Below are 17,323 nucleotides of genomic sequence, written 5' to 3' on the forward strand. Positions count from 1 at the left end.
TTTATTCCCCCCCACATGTTTCTTGGTTTAGTTTTGTATTTTCCCCTATTATACAACTTGTATATCTATTCTGGAAACAAATGTACAAAGAAACTCTTTCACACTACAGTAAATTTCTCCTCTTCCCCTTTTTATTGTCTTTATGTGCAGTATGTTTAGACTGAAAGTGTTTTAGATCCTTTTAGAAAAGTCCTTTATAAACATGTTCTCAGCTATATATGTACCTTCCATTTGCTCGCTTGGCTTACATTTCAGCTGAGGAAATAAACACAGAGTGCCAAATGGAATGGTAATTAATAAAGAAAAAAGTTTGTGGGATGTCTCTCTTTTTTACACATGACAAGATTCAAGCTTTGCAGCAAGTGATAGCATTTAAGTTGCTTCAAGACCTACTCAAGCATTGTGGGTTCATTCTAGGCATGACAATCTAACCATTAGGTGAAGGGGTTTAGGGTACAAATACTGCCTCCTTTAGCAAGCCAGGAAATTTTCACAAATTTAAACAGTATTTTTTGTGCTTTACACAGGTATTGTTTGGAAGAAGCAAATCCTTTTTAGATGTGAGGATGGTAGGTGATATGCTTACTATGCCCTATATCCTTAGGCAAGGGCCAGGCTGCTAGTAATTGTATTGCTAATGGTAGCATTCCTATGGTGACTGAGTCATTCTGTATTGCATGGTATATGCAACCAGCTTTTCCATAATATCCATCTGTTTACTTGGTTAAATATGCATTGGACTCAACTGGCGTCTGCAGTCTGACCATGCTAATTCTTCAGGGATCTGCATGGCACAAGGAAAGTCAGCCTATATAATGATATAAGTCTTGTTGGTTCCCCCACCCCAATACATTTCTTTTCTTGTGCCCACATTTTTCAAATTAATGTGATGCAGAGAGCTCATGGGAAGTTCTAGCATTCCAAGAACGTAGACCCATACGTAAAGCCTAATTGAATACTTCAAGAGATACTCTCTTGCAGTTTGTCCTTGCTCTTCAAGAGGGCCTATTTCATGCTGTGACTAGGGCTGTGGTTCTCAACCTTTGGTCTAACAGCTGTTTTAGACTTCAGTTCACAGCATGGACAGGAGTTCTGGAAGTTGGAAATCTAAACATTTGGAGAACTGAAGGTTGAAAACTACTGGCTTAGGCCTTAAAGGACATGTTTTTGTTCTAGGCCCTATGGAGTCCATAATCCCACTGTTGTACCACATGTGTTGCCTCTAAGGAGCTCCCAGTACCATCAGCCTCTTGTTGAGAATACACAGATAATACAGTATCCAGAATAAAATATTGACCAGTAGGAGATTCATACCTGTAGCATTTAGCATGTAAAGGAATCTGGTAGCATAAGATTTCGTAGAGTTGGGATTACTTGCTCAGATGCATGCAAGTAACTGTTAGGTAAGAATAGGTATTCTTTTCTTATTCTGTGGTTTGGTGAAGATATTTAAAGTGGAGATGCTATTTACACTTTATAGGCTTTGGTAAGTTAACATTCTTACTAAGAAAGAGCGAAGAGTTTGAAATCCAATGGCCTCCCTAGAAATTATCACGAGCAAAGGTTCCTATCTTTGGATCCTTAGATGTTGGTCTACAACTTCCAGAATCTTTGACCACTTGCTGTAGAGGTCTTAAATCCAAACTAAAGTGACTTGACTCAGCTCTAGTTGAGAGTGATCATTAGGCCTTGGTGAGGCATCAATACCCCACTAAAGGTTATTCATGTTCAGCTTATTTAATTGAAACATTATTACGCACATATCAGTCTGTGAAAGTGATACTAGCCACCATTCATGATGCAGTGGTCTTACTAGCTATGAAAGCTAGAGAACAAGACGTATGTATCGTACACATTTGCTGCTTTGGTATTTCAGTACAAGATTAAAGTGTTGACAAGTTGATTGGCAACACTATTTTAAATCATTATATCTTAAAGCAGGCCTACACCAACCCTTAAAAGATCCATCTTCTGATTAGTAATTGCCCTGGCTTGCACTGAACATAGAATCATTGATTTAAGATGACCACCTTCCCCATTCTTTTAAAATATATTAACTAGCATGCCAGTATTCAAACATTTGCAGAAATTCAAACTGTTTCTTTAATGGATTTGTGTAGAAAAATCAGAATGGCATGAGACCCTAAAAGATAAATTAAAAGCAGCAGTTGCTTTCAGCCTGTTACTACTGACTTATTTGGCAGTCCAGGCTGCAGATTTAACTTTCATCTTACTAATTACCCTGCAAAGCAGATAAGCTGCCAGTTACTGTCAAGTACACAGCATGAGTCAATTCACCGTAGCCCAGATGGTCCATCACTGAAGAGCAATTACAAGGCATCTGATTTTAATTTTCTTTTCAAAGGCAGCTATCACTTCAGATTATCCCAAAAGGAATGCTTTCTTGTTGAGTTCCGCAATAACAATGTTGAGTCTGTGTTCTTAAGATCAAAAGCAACACATTTTTTTTAAAAAAGGCATAATACAAAGGCAGAGAGGTGTCTGAAGGAAACAAATGACTTGATTTCTATGTTAAAAGGGGGGGGTAACAATGAGGTTTAATCTAATCTCCAGTGCTTCCTTCCATCCCTGCTATGTTCAGAAAAACCCATATGAATGAATGAATGAATGAATGAATGACATTCTCTCATCACCAGTAAGGACAGAAATGTATAACCCTCACATTTGGTACAGGGTTAGATTTTTATAAGAAAAAAAAAGCTTTCTGCCTTAGAAATCTGAGCTACATGTTTTTGCTCAATGTCCAATTTGACTAATGATGACCCTATCAGCCCTGGTAACATCTTGCACGTTCATCTGTAAAGCAGTCTTCCTCTTTTCCTTCAGACTTCTACTTTACCAAGCATTAGCATCATCTTGGCTTCCAGTGGCGGGCTACAGACCGCCCCTTTCCCTGATGGATCGGGGCCTCAGCGGCAGCCCTGAAGCCCCAATCTGCCGCTTTTCCAGGCCGTGGGGAAGTGGCAAAAGGCCGCTTCCTCGTGGTCTGGAAAGGGGTGTTCTTGTGGCTGCAAGCCCCAAGGACACCCCGACAGCAGCGGGGAAAGGGAGAAAGGGGCCCTTTCTCTTTGTATCACTGGCATGGCCATTTAAAGGCCGCACCAGCAATACGCACGGCCAAAGGAGCTCCAAAACAGAGCTCCTTCTGGTGCCGCTGAAAGGGCACCACAAGCACCCTTCAGCGGCACCAAGACGTCACGTCTGTGCCGCCCCATTTGGAGTTGGAGTGGCTGTGACGTAATGGCGCCCATGTAGAAAGGGCGCTGCCATTACAATGTACTAAGGTTGCGGGGCGTCTGGAAAGGATGCCCCGAGGCAACCCTAGTATGTGTGCAGGCCAGCGCTTTGCGCCGGTCTGTACAGCACCAGTGAGAGTTGAGGCCTGATTTGGTCTAGGTAAGGCTCATTTGTTTGTCTTTTTGGCAATCTGTGGTATCCATAGCACTTTTCCAACACCATATTCTGCATGATTACTTCCTGTTATGTTTCTTCACTGCATCTTTCACAACCACACATAGAAATTGGAAATATGGCGATATTGATGATGTTGACTTTGGTTTTTATGCATACCTACACTTACCTACTGGTAGTTCTTTAGTAGCTGCCATTCCAAATCCTATTCTGATAGCTTGACTACAGTCTTTATTTTGATTTATGCCTGAGACAAGGTAGATGTACAGATTGCTCACCTGTAACTGTGTTACTTCGAGTGGTCATCTGCGAATTCACACAAATGGGTTTATTCTGCGCCTGCGCAGCAATCTCTGGAAACTTCTAGAATCTCTAGGCAGAAAGCAATGAATCTTTCTGCAACTTTTTGGTGGTAGCTCCGCCCACCCATATATAAGGCCCCTGGTGGCCCGCTCCTCTTCAGTTCCGAATGAGCCGCTAATCAGCGCGGCAACAAGCGTTGTCAATGAGCAGACACTGAGGGGATGGATGGGCGGGTTTGTGTGAATTCGCAGATGACCACTCGAAGAAACACAGTTACAGGTGAGCAACCTGTTCTTCGTGGTCTCTGCGAATCACACAAATGGGTTCAGACTAGCGAGCTATAGTCAGAGGAGGAGGGAGTGTCAAAACCAATAATGACATAATCAATAAAGTATGCAAACCAAACAACTGTGTTATTTATTAACAGTGTAACAGGTCTATTAAATGGCAGAAAGCAACACTGCCCTCCCAAAGGTTGCATCGTGCCTGGCCCTAGCATCCAGCCTGTAATGTTTGATGAATGTCAAAGGCTGAGACCAGACAGCTGCCTTGCATACATCCTCAAGGGGTATCCCCGTCAAGAAGGCTGAGGATGCAGCTACCGCCCTAGTTGCATGGGCTCTAACCCGATCTGGTAGAGGCTTTCCAGCCAGTTCGTAGCAGAGGTGGATGGTACTGGCCACCCACTTGGAGAACCTCTGCGGTGACACCGGCAGCCCCTTCTTGGCTTCGGAGTAGCACACAAAGAGTCTCTCCGAACGCCTGGAAGCATATGTCCTATCCAGGTAGAACGCCAGCGCCCTGCGGACATCCAGGGCATGGAGCTGACGCTCAGAGTCTGTGGTCGGATTAGGAGCCAGAGTCGGCAAAACAATGTCCTGGCTGATGTGGAAGGCAGACACCACCTTTGGCAAGAAAGTGATGTCTGTGCGGAGCACCACCTTGTCCTTGTGGAAACGGAGGAAGGGTTGGTCCATCCTCAGGGCACACAATTCACCAGCTTGGCGGGCTGACATTATAGCTACCAGGAAGGCCGTTTTCCAAGTCAGGAGTCTCAGGTCCGTGGTAGCTAAAGGCTCAAAGGGCTTAGATACCAAATGTGCCAAGACGGTATCTAGACTCCACTGAGGTGTAGGGTCTAGAATCGGTGGGTGCAAATTGTTGAATCCTTTAAGGAACCTCTTTATGAGAGGATCCCGAAAGAGAGAAGGCTTGTCCTGAAATAGGTAGTGAGATGAAATGGCAGATAGGTAGCATTTGATAGAACTCAAGGAGAGACCTGCATCCGCTAAGGTCATGAGAAAGTCCAGGACTACAGGGATGGAGACATGGGATGGTGGAATGTCCCTTGCTTGTAGAAAGGTTAGGAACCTATCCCATTTGTAGGCATAGGACCTCCGTGTGGATGGTCTCTGTGCTGCCTTGATGATGTCCTGTACACCGGATGGAAGTGTCCTCAGGATCAAATCCTCCATGCTACCAATGGGAGGGATTGCATCTCGGGATGGTGAACTTGTCCGTTGTGGAGCGAGAGCAGGTCGGGCCGGTGCTCGAGGCAGAGATGGTCCTGCGCTCGTCGTAGGAGCGGGGCGAACCACGGCTGTCTGGGCCACCACGGCGTTACCAGGATTGCGTCCGTGTGGTCGGCCAACATTTTTGAGAAGACCCTTGTAATCAAAGGGAATGGAGGGAAGGCGTAGAGGAGGCCTTGGGTCCATTTGAACTGGAAGGCGTCCCCTTCCGATGTTGGGTCTCTGTACCGTGAGCAGAATCTTGCGGTCTGAGCGTTCAGCCGGGAGGCAAACAGGTCGAGAAGGGGGGTTCCCCAACGATTGAAGAGTCGGAAGACTACTTCTGGATGAAGTCTCCACTTGTGGCAAGTGGAAGGTGACCTGCTGAGATGGTCTGCCAGGTCGTTCTGTTCGCCGGGCAGGTGAATGCATTGTAGCAGGATCTTGTGTTGTATGCACCATTCCCAAATGCGGATGGTGATCAATAGCAGAGTCCTCGACTTCGTACCACCCTGTTTGTTGAGGTAGTACATGACAGTGGTGTTGTCGGTGAGGAGGAGCACCACCTTGTCCGCGAGGACCGTCTGAAAGGCTCTGAGTGCTTTCTCCACGGCAAGCATCTCCAAAACGTTGATGTGGAGAGTAGCTTCTGCCAGTGACCATCTGTCCTTTATTGTAAGGTTCAGCGTATGGGCGCCCCATCCTTGCAGGGAGGCGTCCGTAGTCAGGGAGAGGTCCGGCCGAGGGGGTAAAAATGGCATCCCCACACAGACGTTGTCGGATTGGAGCCACCATTGTAAGGACCTCTGTACCGTCCTCGGGATGGTGAGCAACTTGGTGGCCGTGTCTCAAGCGGGGTCGAACACGGAGAGGAACCAAGATTGAATGGGCCTGAGGCACAGTCTGGCCCACGGCGTGACAAAAGTGGTGGAGGCCAGGTGCCCCATGGCGACCTGAACTGCACGGGCCTGAAGGCGTCTTCAGCGGAGGCAGAGCTGTAGAGATGCACAGAGGGCTTGGAACCTTGTCTCTGGAAGGTACGCCCTCATCTGTACAGAGTCCAGTGTTGATCCTATGAAGTCTATTCGCTTGGTAGGAGTCAGGTTGGACTTGTCGAAGTTGACCTGCAGGCCAAGTGTTTGTAGCAGGGATAAGGCAAATTCTAGCTGCTTGATTAGGACGTCCTTTGAGGATGCTGCAAAGAGCCAGTCGTCCAGGTACGGGAAGACTGATTCCCTTCTGACGTAGATAGGCCACCACGGGTGCCATGCACTTGGTGAAGACCCTTGGAGCTGTAGAAAGGCCAAAGGAAAGGACCTTGTATCGGTACGCCTGGTGCCCGACAGCGAAGGTGAGGAACCTGCGATGGTCCTCCAGGATCGCTATGTGAAAATATGCGTCTTTCAAGTATAGGGTTACGAACCAGTAGTCTTCCTGTAGGAGTGGTAAGATAGAAGCAAGAGTTACCATCCTGAACTTTTTGTAAACAATAAAGTTATTAAGGGCTCGGAGATCCATTATGGGCCTGAGGCCGGAGTCTCTTTTCGGTACAGTGAAGTACCTGGAAAAAAAGCACCACTTGAACTCAGGGGGAGACGGGTTCAATGGCGCCCTTGTCTAAGAGGGCGCGCACTTCGTCGAGAAGGGTGTCCGAGGGGACGGTTGAAATAAAAGCTCCAGTTGGCGGGAGCTCAGAGAACTCTAGGGCATAACCCCTACGGACGATGTTAAGTGCCCAAGAGTCTGTAGTGATGGCGGCCCAGGTGGTAAAGAAGGGGCTCAGCCTATTGGAAGTGACGAGGTGCGCAGAAACACATCAGAACCTCTTTTTGCCCCGGCCATCATTCTTCCTATATCCCTGTTGGTATCTGGGTTGGGAAGATTGGCGCCTGTCCGGTGGTGGAGCAGGCGACTGGGAGGAACGGCCTTGGGGGTTGCTGTCCTGGTGGTAAGGACGGTCCTGGGGCTGGAAGCAGTACTGGCCTCCTGAGTGCCAGGGGCGTTGGCCAGGGTACCTCTGGCGAGGAGATTTGGACGGTACAGAGGACATACCATGCTTCCTAGCCGCGGTCTTCATGCGGTACCTGAAGCTAAGTTTCTTGTCCGTGTCCTTATTGAAGAGGCCCGAGTTGTCGAAGGGCATATCTTCAATAGCCGCCTTTGCCTGAGGGGTAAGGTCTGATGACTGGAGCCAAGCATAGCGGTGGAGGGCAATGGAGCCAGAGAGGATCTTGGATGCACAATCAGTGGAGTGTCTGGCGGAGATGATCTGCTGTCCAGCCATAAGGTGGATCTCATTCCTGAGAGCCGCCATCATACGCCTCCTGTCGTCAGGTAAGTCCGCAATGGTGGGATCCATCTTCTCCACTAGGAACTGGACGTAGGCCCCCATGCAAGCTGCATAGTTTGCTATCTTGAGGTCTAGGGCAGCCGAAGTGTAGAATTTCTTCGCCAAGGCGTCCAGCTTTTTACTGTCCTTGTCTACGGGCGACGACGAGGATTTGGGGGCGAAGGTAGACTGGGCCCCTTCAACAATAGCTGAATTCAGCTTCGGGTGGTTCGACAGCCAGGACGGGGCGGGTGGAGTAACTCGATATAGGTTCTCGATCCTGCGGGAAGTGGACGGTATGGTGGCTGGGGCGTCCCAAGAGCGCTTGGCGATCTTCTCCAGGGAAGGGAGATAGGCCAGAGCTGGTGGAGCCGGGGCAGAGCCGTGGATCCTCCTCTCTACCGGTTCGAGGGCATCATCCTCCGGATGGGTGACTTCAAGCTTGAGGGCGTCAGCCATCCGTATGACCCTATCAGCAAAGGCCCTGACGTCATCCGTAGGCGAAGGGACAGAAGGGCCCTGAGGCACAAATGGGACATCCTCATCCGAAACTGGGGATGCAGAACGAGGAGAGCCCGAGCCGGATTTTGAGGGAGATGGACTCCGCCGTCTGAGGAGAGGGTCTGATGTCCCGAAGTCATCCTGGTCGTCCCGGCGGGAAGTGTCATCATCCGGACGACGGCCTTGAAGATGAGCATAGAGGTCCCGGCGGAGGCGGGACGGGTCAACCGGGATGAGATACTGTTCCCTGCGTTGATCGTGGACGAGATCCGGGAACGCCTGGAAGAGGTCTCAGTCGTGACCTGCAGGGGGATGCTGATGTGCAGCCAGAGCCTCGTCGGCTTCTGTACCAAGCGTGGCCCGGTCCCGTGAGGCAGAGCGTGGTCGCCTTGTTGGCGAAGGCGAGGGTGATCTTGACCTCGGCCTCTGAGGGGAGAATGGAGCAAAAGAGTCCCGCAGCTCTCTCTCCGATTCAGAGTCCACCTGCACAATCTGTAGGCTGTCTGCCGGTACAGAGAGGTGGCTGGTGAGGAGGACTCTGGGCTCGAGCGGCACCGTATGGGAGAGGGCCGGTACAGACGGAGTCGGGGTCTTCTCCGGCTCAGGAACAGGCGATATGGACGGTACTGGCCTCGACTCAGGCGGAGGCACTGAGACTACTCGTGGGCCCCTTGCGGCAGGTCTTAGCTGGCGGCGAGGACGAACGAGCCCGCTTCTTGTCCCGGTCGGAGCGTTTGTCCCCTTTCTTTTTAGGGGCTTTGGAGGCCTCCACTTCCCCAGGGGCTCCGGAGCCGCTAGGCTGGCTGAGAACCCTCTCATAGAGGGCGGCCTTGAGAGTCCGGTCCCTATTCTTTAGGGCTTGAGTGGACATGGCCTTGCAGTGGGGACAACTGCCCTGAACGTGTGCCTCCCCCAGGCAGAGGACACACTTGTCGTGGCCATCGGCCCTGGGGAATTTAACTCCGCACTTAATGCATTGCTTGAAGGAGGCCATGGTAAAAAGAGTCCGTTACCAGTCCAAAGTCAAGCCGAGGTCAAAGAAAGTCGTCAAGCCAAGGGAAAGTCCGAGAGAATGGTCAGTGAAAGTCTGAAGGTCAAAATAGCCAGAGATTCCAATAACAAAGAGCAAGCAAAAGCTAGCGAAGTTCCTAGAGCTGCTTAGCGCGGCGGAATGAAGGAACTGAAGAGGAGCGGGCCACCAGGGGCCTTATATATGGGTGGGTGGAGCTACCGCCAAAAAGTTGCAGAAAGATACATTGCTTTCTGCCTAGAGATTCTAGAAGTTTCCGGAGATTGCTGCGCAGGCGCAGAATAAACCCATTTGTGTGATTCGCAGAGACCACGAAGAAGAAACATATTTTCACTGTTAATTTCAGTCAGTAGTACATAGTACTATAATGAGAAGTAAATCTCTCACTAAATCTTTTTCAAGCCCTTTCTTCTTGAAATGGTTTTGATCCAATTCAGATTCCATTACCCTTAAATTTAGGCTGTGACTTCTTAAAAAAACCCGCCTCATTTCTCTCAGTTTGTTTTCTTTTTTATTAAAGAAAACCAATTAGGTAAAAATCCCCATTCGCTGGACAGAAGGAATTGTGTTTGGCCTATTTATGGCGTTTAAATTTCATACAAAGAATGGACATTTCATAAAAGTAATCTAAGACACAATCTCATGTCAGCCAAACTGGCAATACTGAATGCACATTTCATGATAACAGACACATCAGAGTGATGGCTAGATCCCATGAGTCACCACAAAGTAGAGGACTCAGTTACACTTGATTACTTTGCCAATATGATTAAGGACATATGTAAACCACAGAATAGGTCCCTGGCCAATCCTTATTAGATAGCCTCCCTAATTACTGCAGCATGGCAAAGTTCAGATATCAGTTTTTACTTTTGCACAGGACAATTCCGTAAGTTACTAAAAATTAAATTAGCTGGTTTCACAAAATCTATCTTAAAGAGCAATTATCACAGCCAGTTTATGTTGTGAGTAGATAGTGTTATTCACCATAATCTGAAATATATTTCTGACACTTTACCCTTGCCATGCCAGTTACCTATGCTTATAAGACATGCATGAGAGCAGTTTTTAAAGCACACATCTAGAGCTCACACAGTGCAATTTGGAGACTGAATTAACTGGCTGGAACCAATGGCAGTACAGCAACCGTGGCCTACATTTTAAAAAATGTGCTGCACACTGTCACTTAACACACAGGACTCTATGCCAGGGTAACTTTTTGGTTCAGCTGTTTTGGACTACCAGGTCCTCTGATCTCTTACCTTTGGCCATGCTGACTGGGGCTTCTAGGAATTGAAGTCTAAAACATCTGGAGGACTCTAGATTCTCCACCAGTGCAGTACATACAGCTTGTTTGACTCCTGCACTACAACAGTACATTGGCACTTCTGGGATGTCTGAGAAAGACATCCAGGAGATTAGGTTATATTGTATTCACTGCTCAAGTCATGCAACATTACTGAAAAAGACAGCAGCTGCCCTTTGAATTCACCTCTAGTTCTGACTATTGTTGTGGCTGCATCATGACACAGAGTAGCCAATGAAGAGGACAGCTTGAAAGAAAGGTAAGTGCTGGGGACCTGCCCAGAAAAGATAACTTTGCAACACTGAAGTGTATGCTGATATATACAGGACTGAGTGTACAGGACCTTCTGCTACCTTAGTATAGAACTTTGGGTGTACTGGATCTTCAGCCATTGGAAAAGGTGGAATTGATACCTTCCTTGGATCTCCGCAGAAGTTACCTTTAGAGTATCAATGTATTGTTTTTGAGGAAGTGTAGCACAAGAGAAGAGATTTCACCTCAACATTAGGAGAAACTAATCTTTGACAGTGGAACACACTTCTTTGGAGGTTTTTAAACAGAGGCTCGATGGCCATCTGTCAGGGGTGCTTTGTGAGTTCCTGTATGGCTGAGGGTTGGACTGGATGGTCCTTGTGGCCTCTTCTAACTCTATGATTCTGTAAGAGCTTTGGAAGGTGCACTGGAAATTCTAGAGAGAATGAGAGGTACCCAACTTGTTCCCCACGAAAGAGTGGATTTGTGACTGATGCTTAGGATTGACAAGACTATAGGACCCTATGGCCAGGTGCTGCTGCTACAGAAACAAAGCAACAACAGGCAGAGATGGACCTGCTAGAAAAGGAAATAGCATCCTTTGTGGCATTTATCATGGAACTGGATAAAGGCTGGCTATCCAAGTCAGAGATGATCAAAAAATCTTCTACCTATATAATAGACTCATATGCAAAAGCAGAGGCCACAGTAGAGTCAAATCTGAAGCTTTGTAAGATAATAATAATAATAACTTTATTACAGTCATTTCGCCAGCACTTGCTTTGTAAGATTTAATGTTTTCTCTCCAGGATTGTTTAGAGGAACATCACCTTCCTTGGATCAGAACCCTAGAAAGAACTGCAATGCAGGCACCTACCAAGGGATACCAAATCTAGCATAAGGTGAGAAAATAATACATTCTTGGGGCTATGCTGACTCCTTGCTTGTGGTGGACCATTTCCCTCTGACTAAATCCTTTAAAATGATGGATGATGCAAACTGCAAGTGGATGAGTCTTTGTTTTTGGGAAGGGACATAAGCATCACAAACTTAGGAAGAGGCAAGCACCTCTAGGTCAGGTGGGCAACTGTCTGAGGTTTCAGGGCTACATTTGCCCCCTTAGGGACTATCCTAATGGCCCTCCAATAAAAAAAAAATCCAGAAGGTATTTTGGACAAGTTTTGGGCTCATCTTGTGTCATTTTAGGCACAGAAGAATCCTTCCCCCCCTCCACCAGGTGGTGATTGGAGTGCTCATTTCTTGTTAGGGAAAAGTATCTTCTATGTCAAAAACTGGGAGCTCAAAATATGGCAAAATTATAAAACATTTCAATAAATAAATCAATCCCCCCCCCATAATATATCAATTTCCCCTCCATTTAGGGAGGAGTACTGAGGAGCCTTGGGCCCACAGGTCCTCCACCAAAGAAAGTTCTCCATCAGGGCAAAATCAGATCAATGGAAAACATTAAGCTCATCTTGAACAGAAGGAAGTGGAAAAGAAACCTTTTGCAGTAGGTCCAGGGGTTTGGAAAAGGCTTCATGAAACTCACAGGGTCTCAGCAACCAACTGAATGTCCAACTGAGTGCCCCTTGATGGTAGTGGAACTAGGAAAAATGGATTGAAAGGAGTGGCGATGAATTAATTTTGGCACAGAACAAATCAACACTGACGGGAAAGGCTAAATTAATGAAGACAATTTTAGGAAGAGGATGAAAATGCTTCTTTGAAAGATTGCTATGTTCTCTCTAAAAGAAGCAATTGTAAGACTTTGCAGAAAAAAACTTGATTGGACCCCACCACCCTAGGTAACTATTGGCCAGTCTCTAATTTCCTTTTCTAAGTAAGGTCCTAGAGAGAGCAGTGGCAACACAATTCCAGGGTTTCTTGGATGAAATGGATTACATGGATGCATTTCAATCTGGGTTCAGGCCTGATTATGTGACAGAAACACCACTGGCTGCCTTGGTGAATGACCTACACAGAGAGCTAGACAAAGGGAGTGCATCCTGTTAGTGCTGGGGAAAAACTTACTGATTCTCCTGGATCTTTCAGCAGCATTTGATACCATCAATCAATGTGGCTGATATGGGACTTAGGACCATTGCTTTACAGTGGTTCTGGTATTTCTTGACTGAGGGTGATGCTGGGGGACTGTTGTGCAGGCTTTTGGCCATTAGTTTGTGGTGTTCCACAGGGGCCAATACCGTCTTCTTTTATGCTTTTCAACATCAACATGAAGTTGCTGGGATATGTCATCCAGATCTTTGAAGTTGGGTGTCATCAGTATGCTGATGATATCCTGTTCTATTTCTCCTTTGCAACTAATGGCAAGGAGGCTGTGGTATCATTATATGCTGGGTTTGGTTCTTGTAGATAACAAAATTCATGGATATTCAAGTTCCATTAGATACAATGGCATAGGAAAATGGTATCCCTTATTTAAAGTGGCTTGAGGAAAGATATCTGAACAAGGCAAAGAGGTAACTCAAGATAAAGTCAGAAGTGAGATGCCATTCCTTCAGTGATGTCACATAACCTTGCCTTTCTCTTCTAAGCAATTTCCTGAATCCCTTGCAAAACGTTTTCTAGAGAATAGTGATTGCGTTTAACCTACTCATCAGCAGCAAATAACAAAGTACAGGCAACCAAAGCACACTGCATCTGATCAGAGACAGATCAGACTATGTGATAAAACAAAAGATTTTCACCAATTCAGGTATCCCAGATGAACAGAACTGGAGGTACTTTTATCTTAACATTTGAAAAAAAAACAAAGTTTAAGAAGTGAGCTGGTTGGACAGAAGAGAAAAGATATCAAGGTTATTTCACACAAACAAGATAAAATTTGAGCACTTTCCTCTTCTTGCCCTCTACTCTGGTACAATTTAAGAAACAGCACAGGTAAAATAAGGGGTTATCCCAACTTCTACACTTTCAGAGGCTGTACTGTCCAACAGAGGATCTGGGAGCTCCAACTTGGAGGTGTTATTGCCTGTAAAAGATTCCATATTCTGTTTATACATCTCATGTAAACATTTTCTTAGGGATTTCTTTGATTGTGCACTGGTAAATCATTCAGATTATCAGTTCTGCCATATTCTTAGGTCATGAAGCAAAGCTACCTCATTGCAGCTGTGATATTTTGAGAGGAGTAGCACTATTAAAGTCCAAGAAAAATGGTCCTTCCTGCTGGGGGAGAAAAGTGCTTGGAATAATATTGTAAACACCAGCAGATACACTCTCAACTTCCAGATAGCAAAATCCACACCTTCAAAGGAAAAAAAGAAAAAGAGAGAGGAACAAACTTAATACAAGACCCAGAATTATACAATCAAATATGTGTAAGTCAAACAAGATGATACCTGTAATCACCGCTGTTCTTTTTCTGAAAGCCCAAAGGACCTGGGTCTCCTATTGTAGAGACTGTCACAAGTTCAAGTCCAACGCTATATTGCCTGTGAATTGAGCAGAAGTTGGATTGCCTTTTGGACACAACAGCATAAAAGCATAAGTTATTATGGAAAACAATGTTAAAGGATAAAAAGTTATTTTCCAGGGTTACCTGTGCAATTCTGTGAAAGATTTTGGACTGACCGAGTGCATAATTCTGCACCTTTAAAAACAGCATTTTTTAAAAAAAGCTTTCTAGTTTTTATTGCTATAAATATTGGCTGAAGATGTGTGGTCAATAACTGATTAGACCCTCACAGGTGGACTAAAACAAACACAATATGTAACATTATACAAAGGAATCTTATAGTAACTTTGGCCCCATACTGACAGGCCAAAATAAATAATGCATGCATACTAAGAGCCCGGAAGCCGCACCAAAGCCATGATCCAGTCCTAAGGACTGGTGCACAGCTTTGGTGCAGCTTCCGGACTCTTAGGACGCATGCATCATGTAAACAGCATACCTCCAAAGTGACCCGAAGCAGCTTTATTTTGGCCTGTCTGTATAGGGCCTTTGACACTGAGAAAAAAGATGCTGGTAGCCTAAGCTTTGCAGGCTGATGAAGCAGACAAGTCTACAAAAGCTTATGCTACAATCTGCTCTCAGTTTGCAATAGCATTAGCAAACAATAGTCTCAAAGTTACTGCAGGATCCCTTTGCGTACTGATCTGGACTAAAATGGCTATGTCTTTGAATTCTATCAATATTAAACATTGTTGCATAACAAGTCTTAAATGAAGGTATCATATTGCACTTTACTGAGCTACTTGTTTTATTCTGCACCAACCTTGGTCCTCTGAGCTCAATAAGGAGTGAACCAGTCTTTTCCAACTGGAACTGGTAAATAGGATTGTTCTTGGAGGTCTCTCTAAAATTGCCACATCCGCCAGCACTGCGACCTTTCCACTGTCCATTCACCTGAAGGCAAGTCAGTTCAGTTCTTAGCATTCATATATAAATGCAGTATTTAATTTAACCTTCCTCTACATCCCTTTCCAACCTTCAAGGATCATTAGAGTATCAGTTTCAAAGTGACTCAAATTACACTACAAGTCAGATTAACTTTTTGTTCTAATCATACTGTCTATTCCATAGAAAATATGATAAATCATATTAAAAGGATGGAAAAATGTGCTCTTCCTTTAGTTCAGGTCCCTTAAAAACCTTGAATTGCTTAAATTCTTTAAAAGAGGGACTGTTGCGTTTCACTTGATTCTCACCGCAGAGTGCAAGAAGCCCACGTAATATATTTTAAACAGGGCAAACTAAGGCTTTGGATCCATCACCTTTACATGGTAGTAGGATTGCAAGCTCCCACTGTGGTGGTAAAACTGTGTGAGCAAAGAGGCTATGCTGATGGTAGAGGTGCTGCTAGTAGGTTCTCCTGTCAGATAGGTTTTTGCGGAGGAGCCAGACGAAAAGTGCCGAACAGCTACAGGGCAGAAGGAGGTGGAACTCTTAGAGACCACAGATAACGCTTGTTACTACTGTACAGAAGGAGGCACAGATAAACTACTTCTGAATTTTTTTTTACCATGAAAATCCTATGACCAGACAAGACTTTAGAGCAGAGACTGGAAGATATCACTCTCCATATGTTGTTGGACTGTAATTTCCATCAGTCCTCACCTTTGGCTATATGATCTTGGGATTATGGGAGCTGCAGTCTAATTCCCCACTGCTGTATTAAGAGATACACCAAAAAAAAGTCAGCACCCACTTCATTTACCATATCCCAAGAGAAATGGAATGACACTGACAGAACACAACAAGCAATGGAAATTATTTGCAAAACAACCAACTGTACTTATATGATAATTCATTGTAATAAATTGCTGTTCAAGATTCTTAAAAAAATCCTCCAATGTACAAAGTCAACGTGAAATGTGTGGAAGGAATTCTAGGTAGCCCAGAAAACACATGGAGATGGCAAATCTGAAGTCAACTATTTTGCAGTTCTTCTTCAGTCCAACAGTATTCAGTTCAAACATAAATTTACCTCTCTTCAGCAATGGTTTTTCTTTGTTCATCAGCATACAAATCAAACAAGTATTTTCTTCTCTTTTACAAATGTTAATTTTGTGAAGAAAGAAAAAGTGAGGACTGCAATATACATACAAGCTTGTAATATAGTTTAATAAGTACAGTTGGCTGTTTTGCAAGTAATTCTTACTCATTAATAGATAGCAGCTCTGAGTTCTATTGAGTTTCAACAATAGCTTGTCAGGACTGCCCTCTTGCAAGGCAGTTCTCTTCATACGTCTAGAACTTGTGTCTTATTTTGTGCATCTATCTCCCATCACCCAATGCTCCTGGATGACTAGAATGAATCCAATCATTCCTTACCCTTTTGGATACTGTATATGGTGTTGGGATCTTAGAGAAGGTAAATTTGCATGCTGAATACACCTGTGTTAAAGCAAAAAGAAAAACAATGTAGAATTGTTCATATTGCAAAAAACAAAAGGAACTCTTATAAGAAAATATAGTGTTGGAACTGAGTGGAAACTATGGTATCTTTCTGAATGAAAATCACATGTACATAGATTTTTTCAAGAAATACTTTTGCATATCTTGTAAAATATGTGAGAATTATTTATTATTATTTATAGTACTTTCACTATTGCTTCCTTTAATTTTAAAAAGAGGGAGAAAGAGAGAGAACAGCTTCCTTTTGAGAGGAATCCCATGATCTGGGTGCTCCAAAAAACAAACAAACAGCAATTCAAAAAACCAAACCAAAAAATATAAGACAATCCCCAATCAATAATGGTTAGAACAGTGACAGTCTTGCCTGTAGCAATCTTCTGGTTCTTCAAAGCAGTCATGGCACCTTTTTTAACCACACATATTTAACTATGAAAATAGTTGTTTTTGTCTTCCTTTTCTACACAAAAAGTAAAACTTTTAAGGGGGGGGGGGGAAACACCCTTCAAAACTATTTTACAGGAAGGGGGCTGACACACACAGAATATAAACTGTCCTCTCTTTTTTAGGCCTGCAGTGGCATATTAGGCAGCTTTTAGTAACGGCCAATACCTTTGTCTGTAGGCCACAACTATGGGCCATATGCAACACAAGGCATAATGCAAAAGTAAGGTATTGCCTTGCAAGATTTTCACAACTTTGAAACCTTATTGGTTCTTCAGATGTTGTAAACAAGGGAAAACTGACAAATTCACTTATAAATTTTCTTCAGGTT

The 17,323-nt window shown here is 44.7% G+C and overlaps 1 protein-coding gene across 3 annotated transcripts in view; it reads right to left on the bottom strand.

The window, feature by feature from the left end:
• Positions 1–13,386: 13,386 nt before the first annotated feature.
• Positions 13,387–17,323, bottom strand: part of CAPN7 (calpain 7) — a 28,982-nt gene continuing 25,045 nt past the window's right edge. For all 3 annotated transcript variants that reach the window (XM_042474684.1, XM_042474682.1, XM_042474683.1), the window contains 4 exons: positions 16,468–16,530; positions 14,909–15,039; positions 14,030–14,122; positions 13,387–13,935 (listed from right to left, as the gene is read on the bottom strand). In XM_042474684.1, coding sequence (XP_042330618.1) covers positions 13,791–13,935; positions 14,030–14,122; positions 14,909–15,039; positions 16,468–16,530 — 432 coding nt within the window. In that variant the 3' untranslated portion in view covers positions 13,387–13,790. The remainder of the gene's footprint in view (positions 13,936–14,029; positions 14,123–14,908; positions 15,040–16,467; positions 16,531–17,323) is intronic.

This window comes from Sceloporus undulatus, chromosome 6 (genome assembly GCF_019175285.1).
Source record: "Sceloporus undulatus isolate JIND9_A2432 ecotype Alabama chromosome 6, SceUnd_v1.1, whole genome shotgun sequence".
Lineage (NCBI taxonomy): Eukaryota > Metazoa > Chordata > Lepidosauria > Squamata > Phrynosomatidae > Sceloporus > Sceloporus undulatus.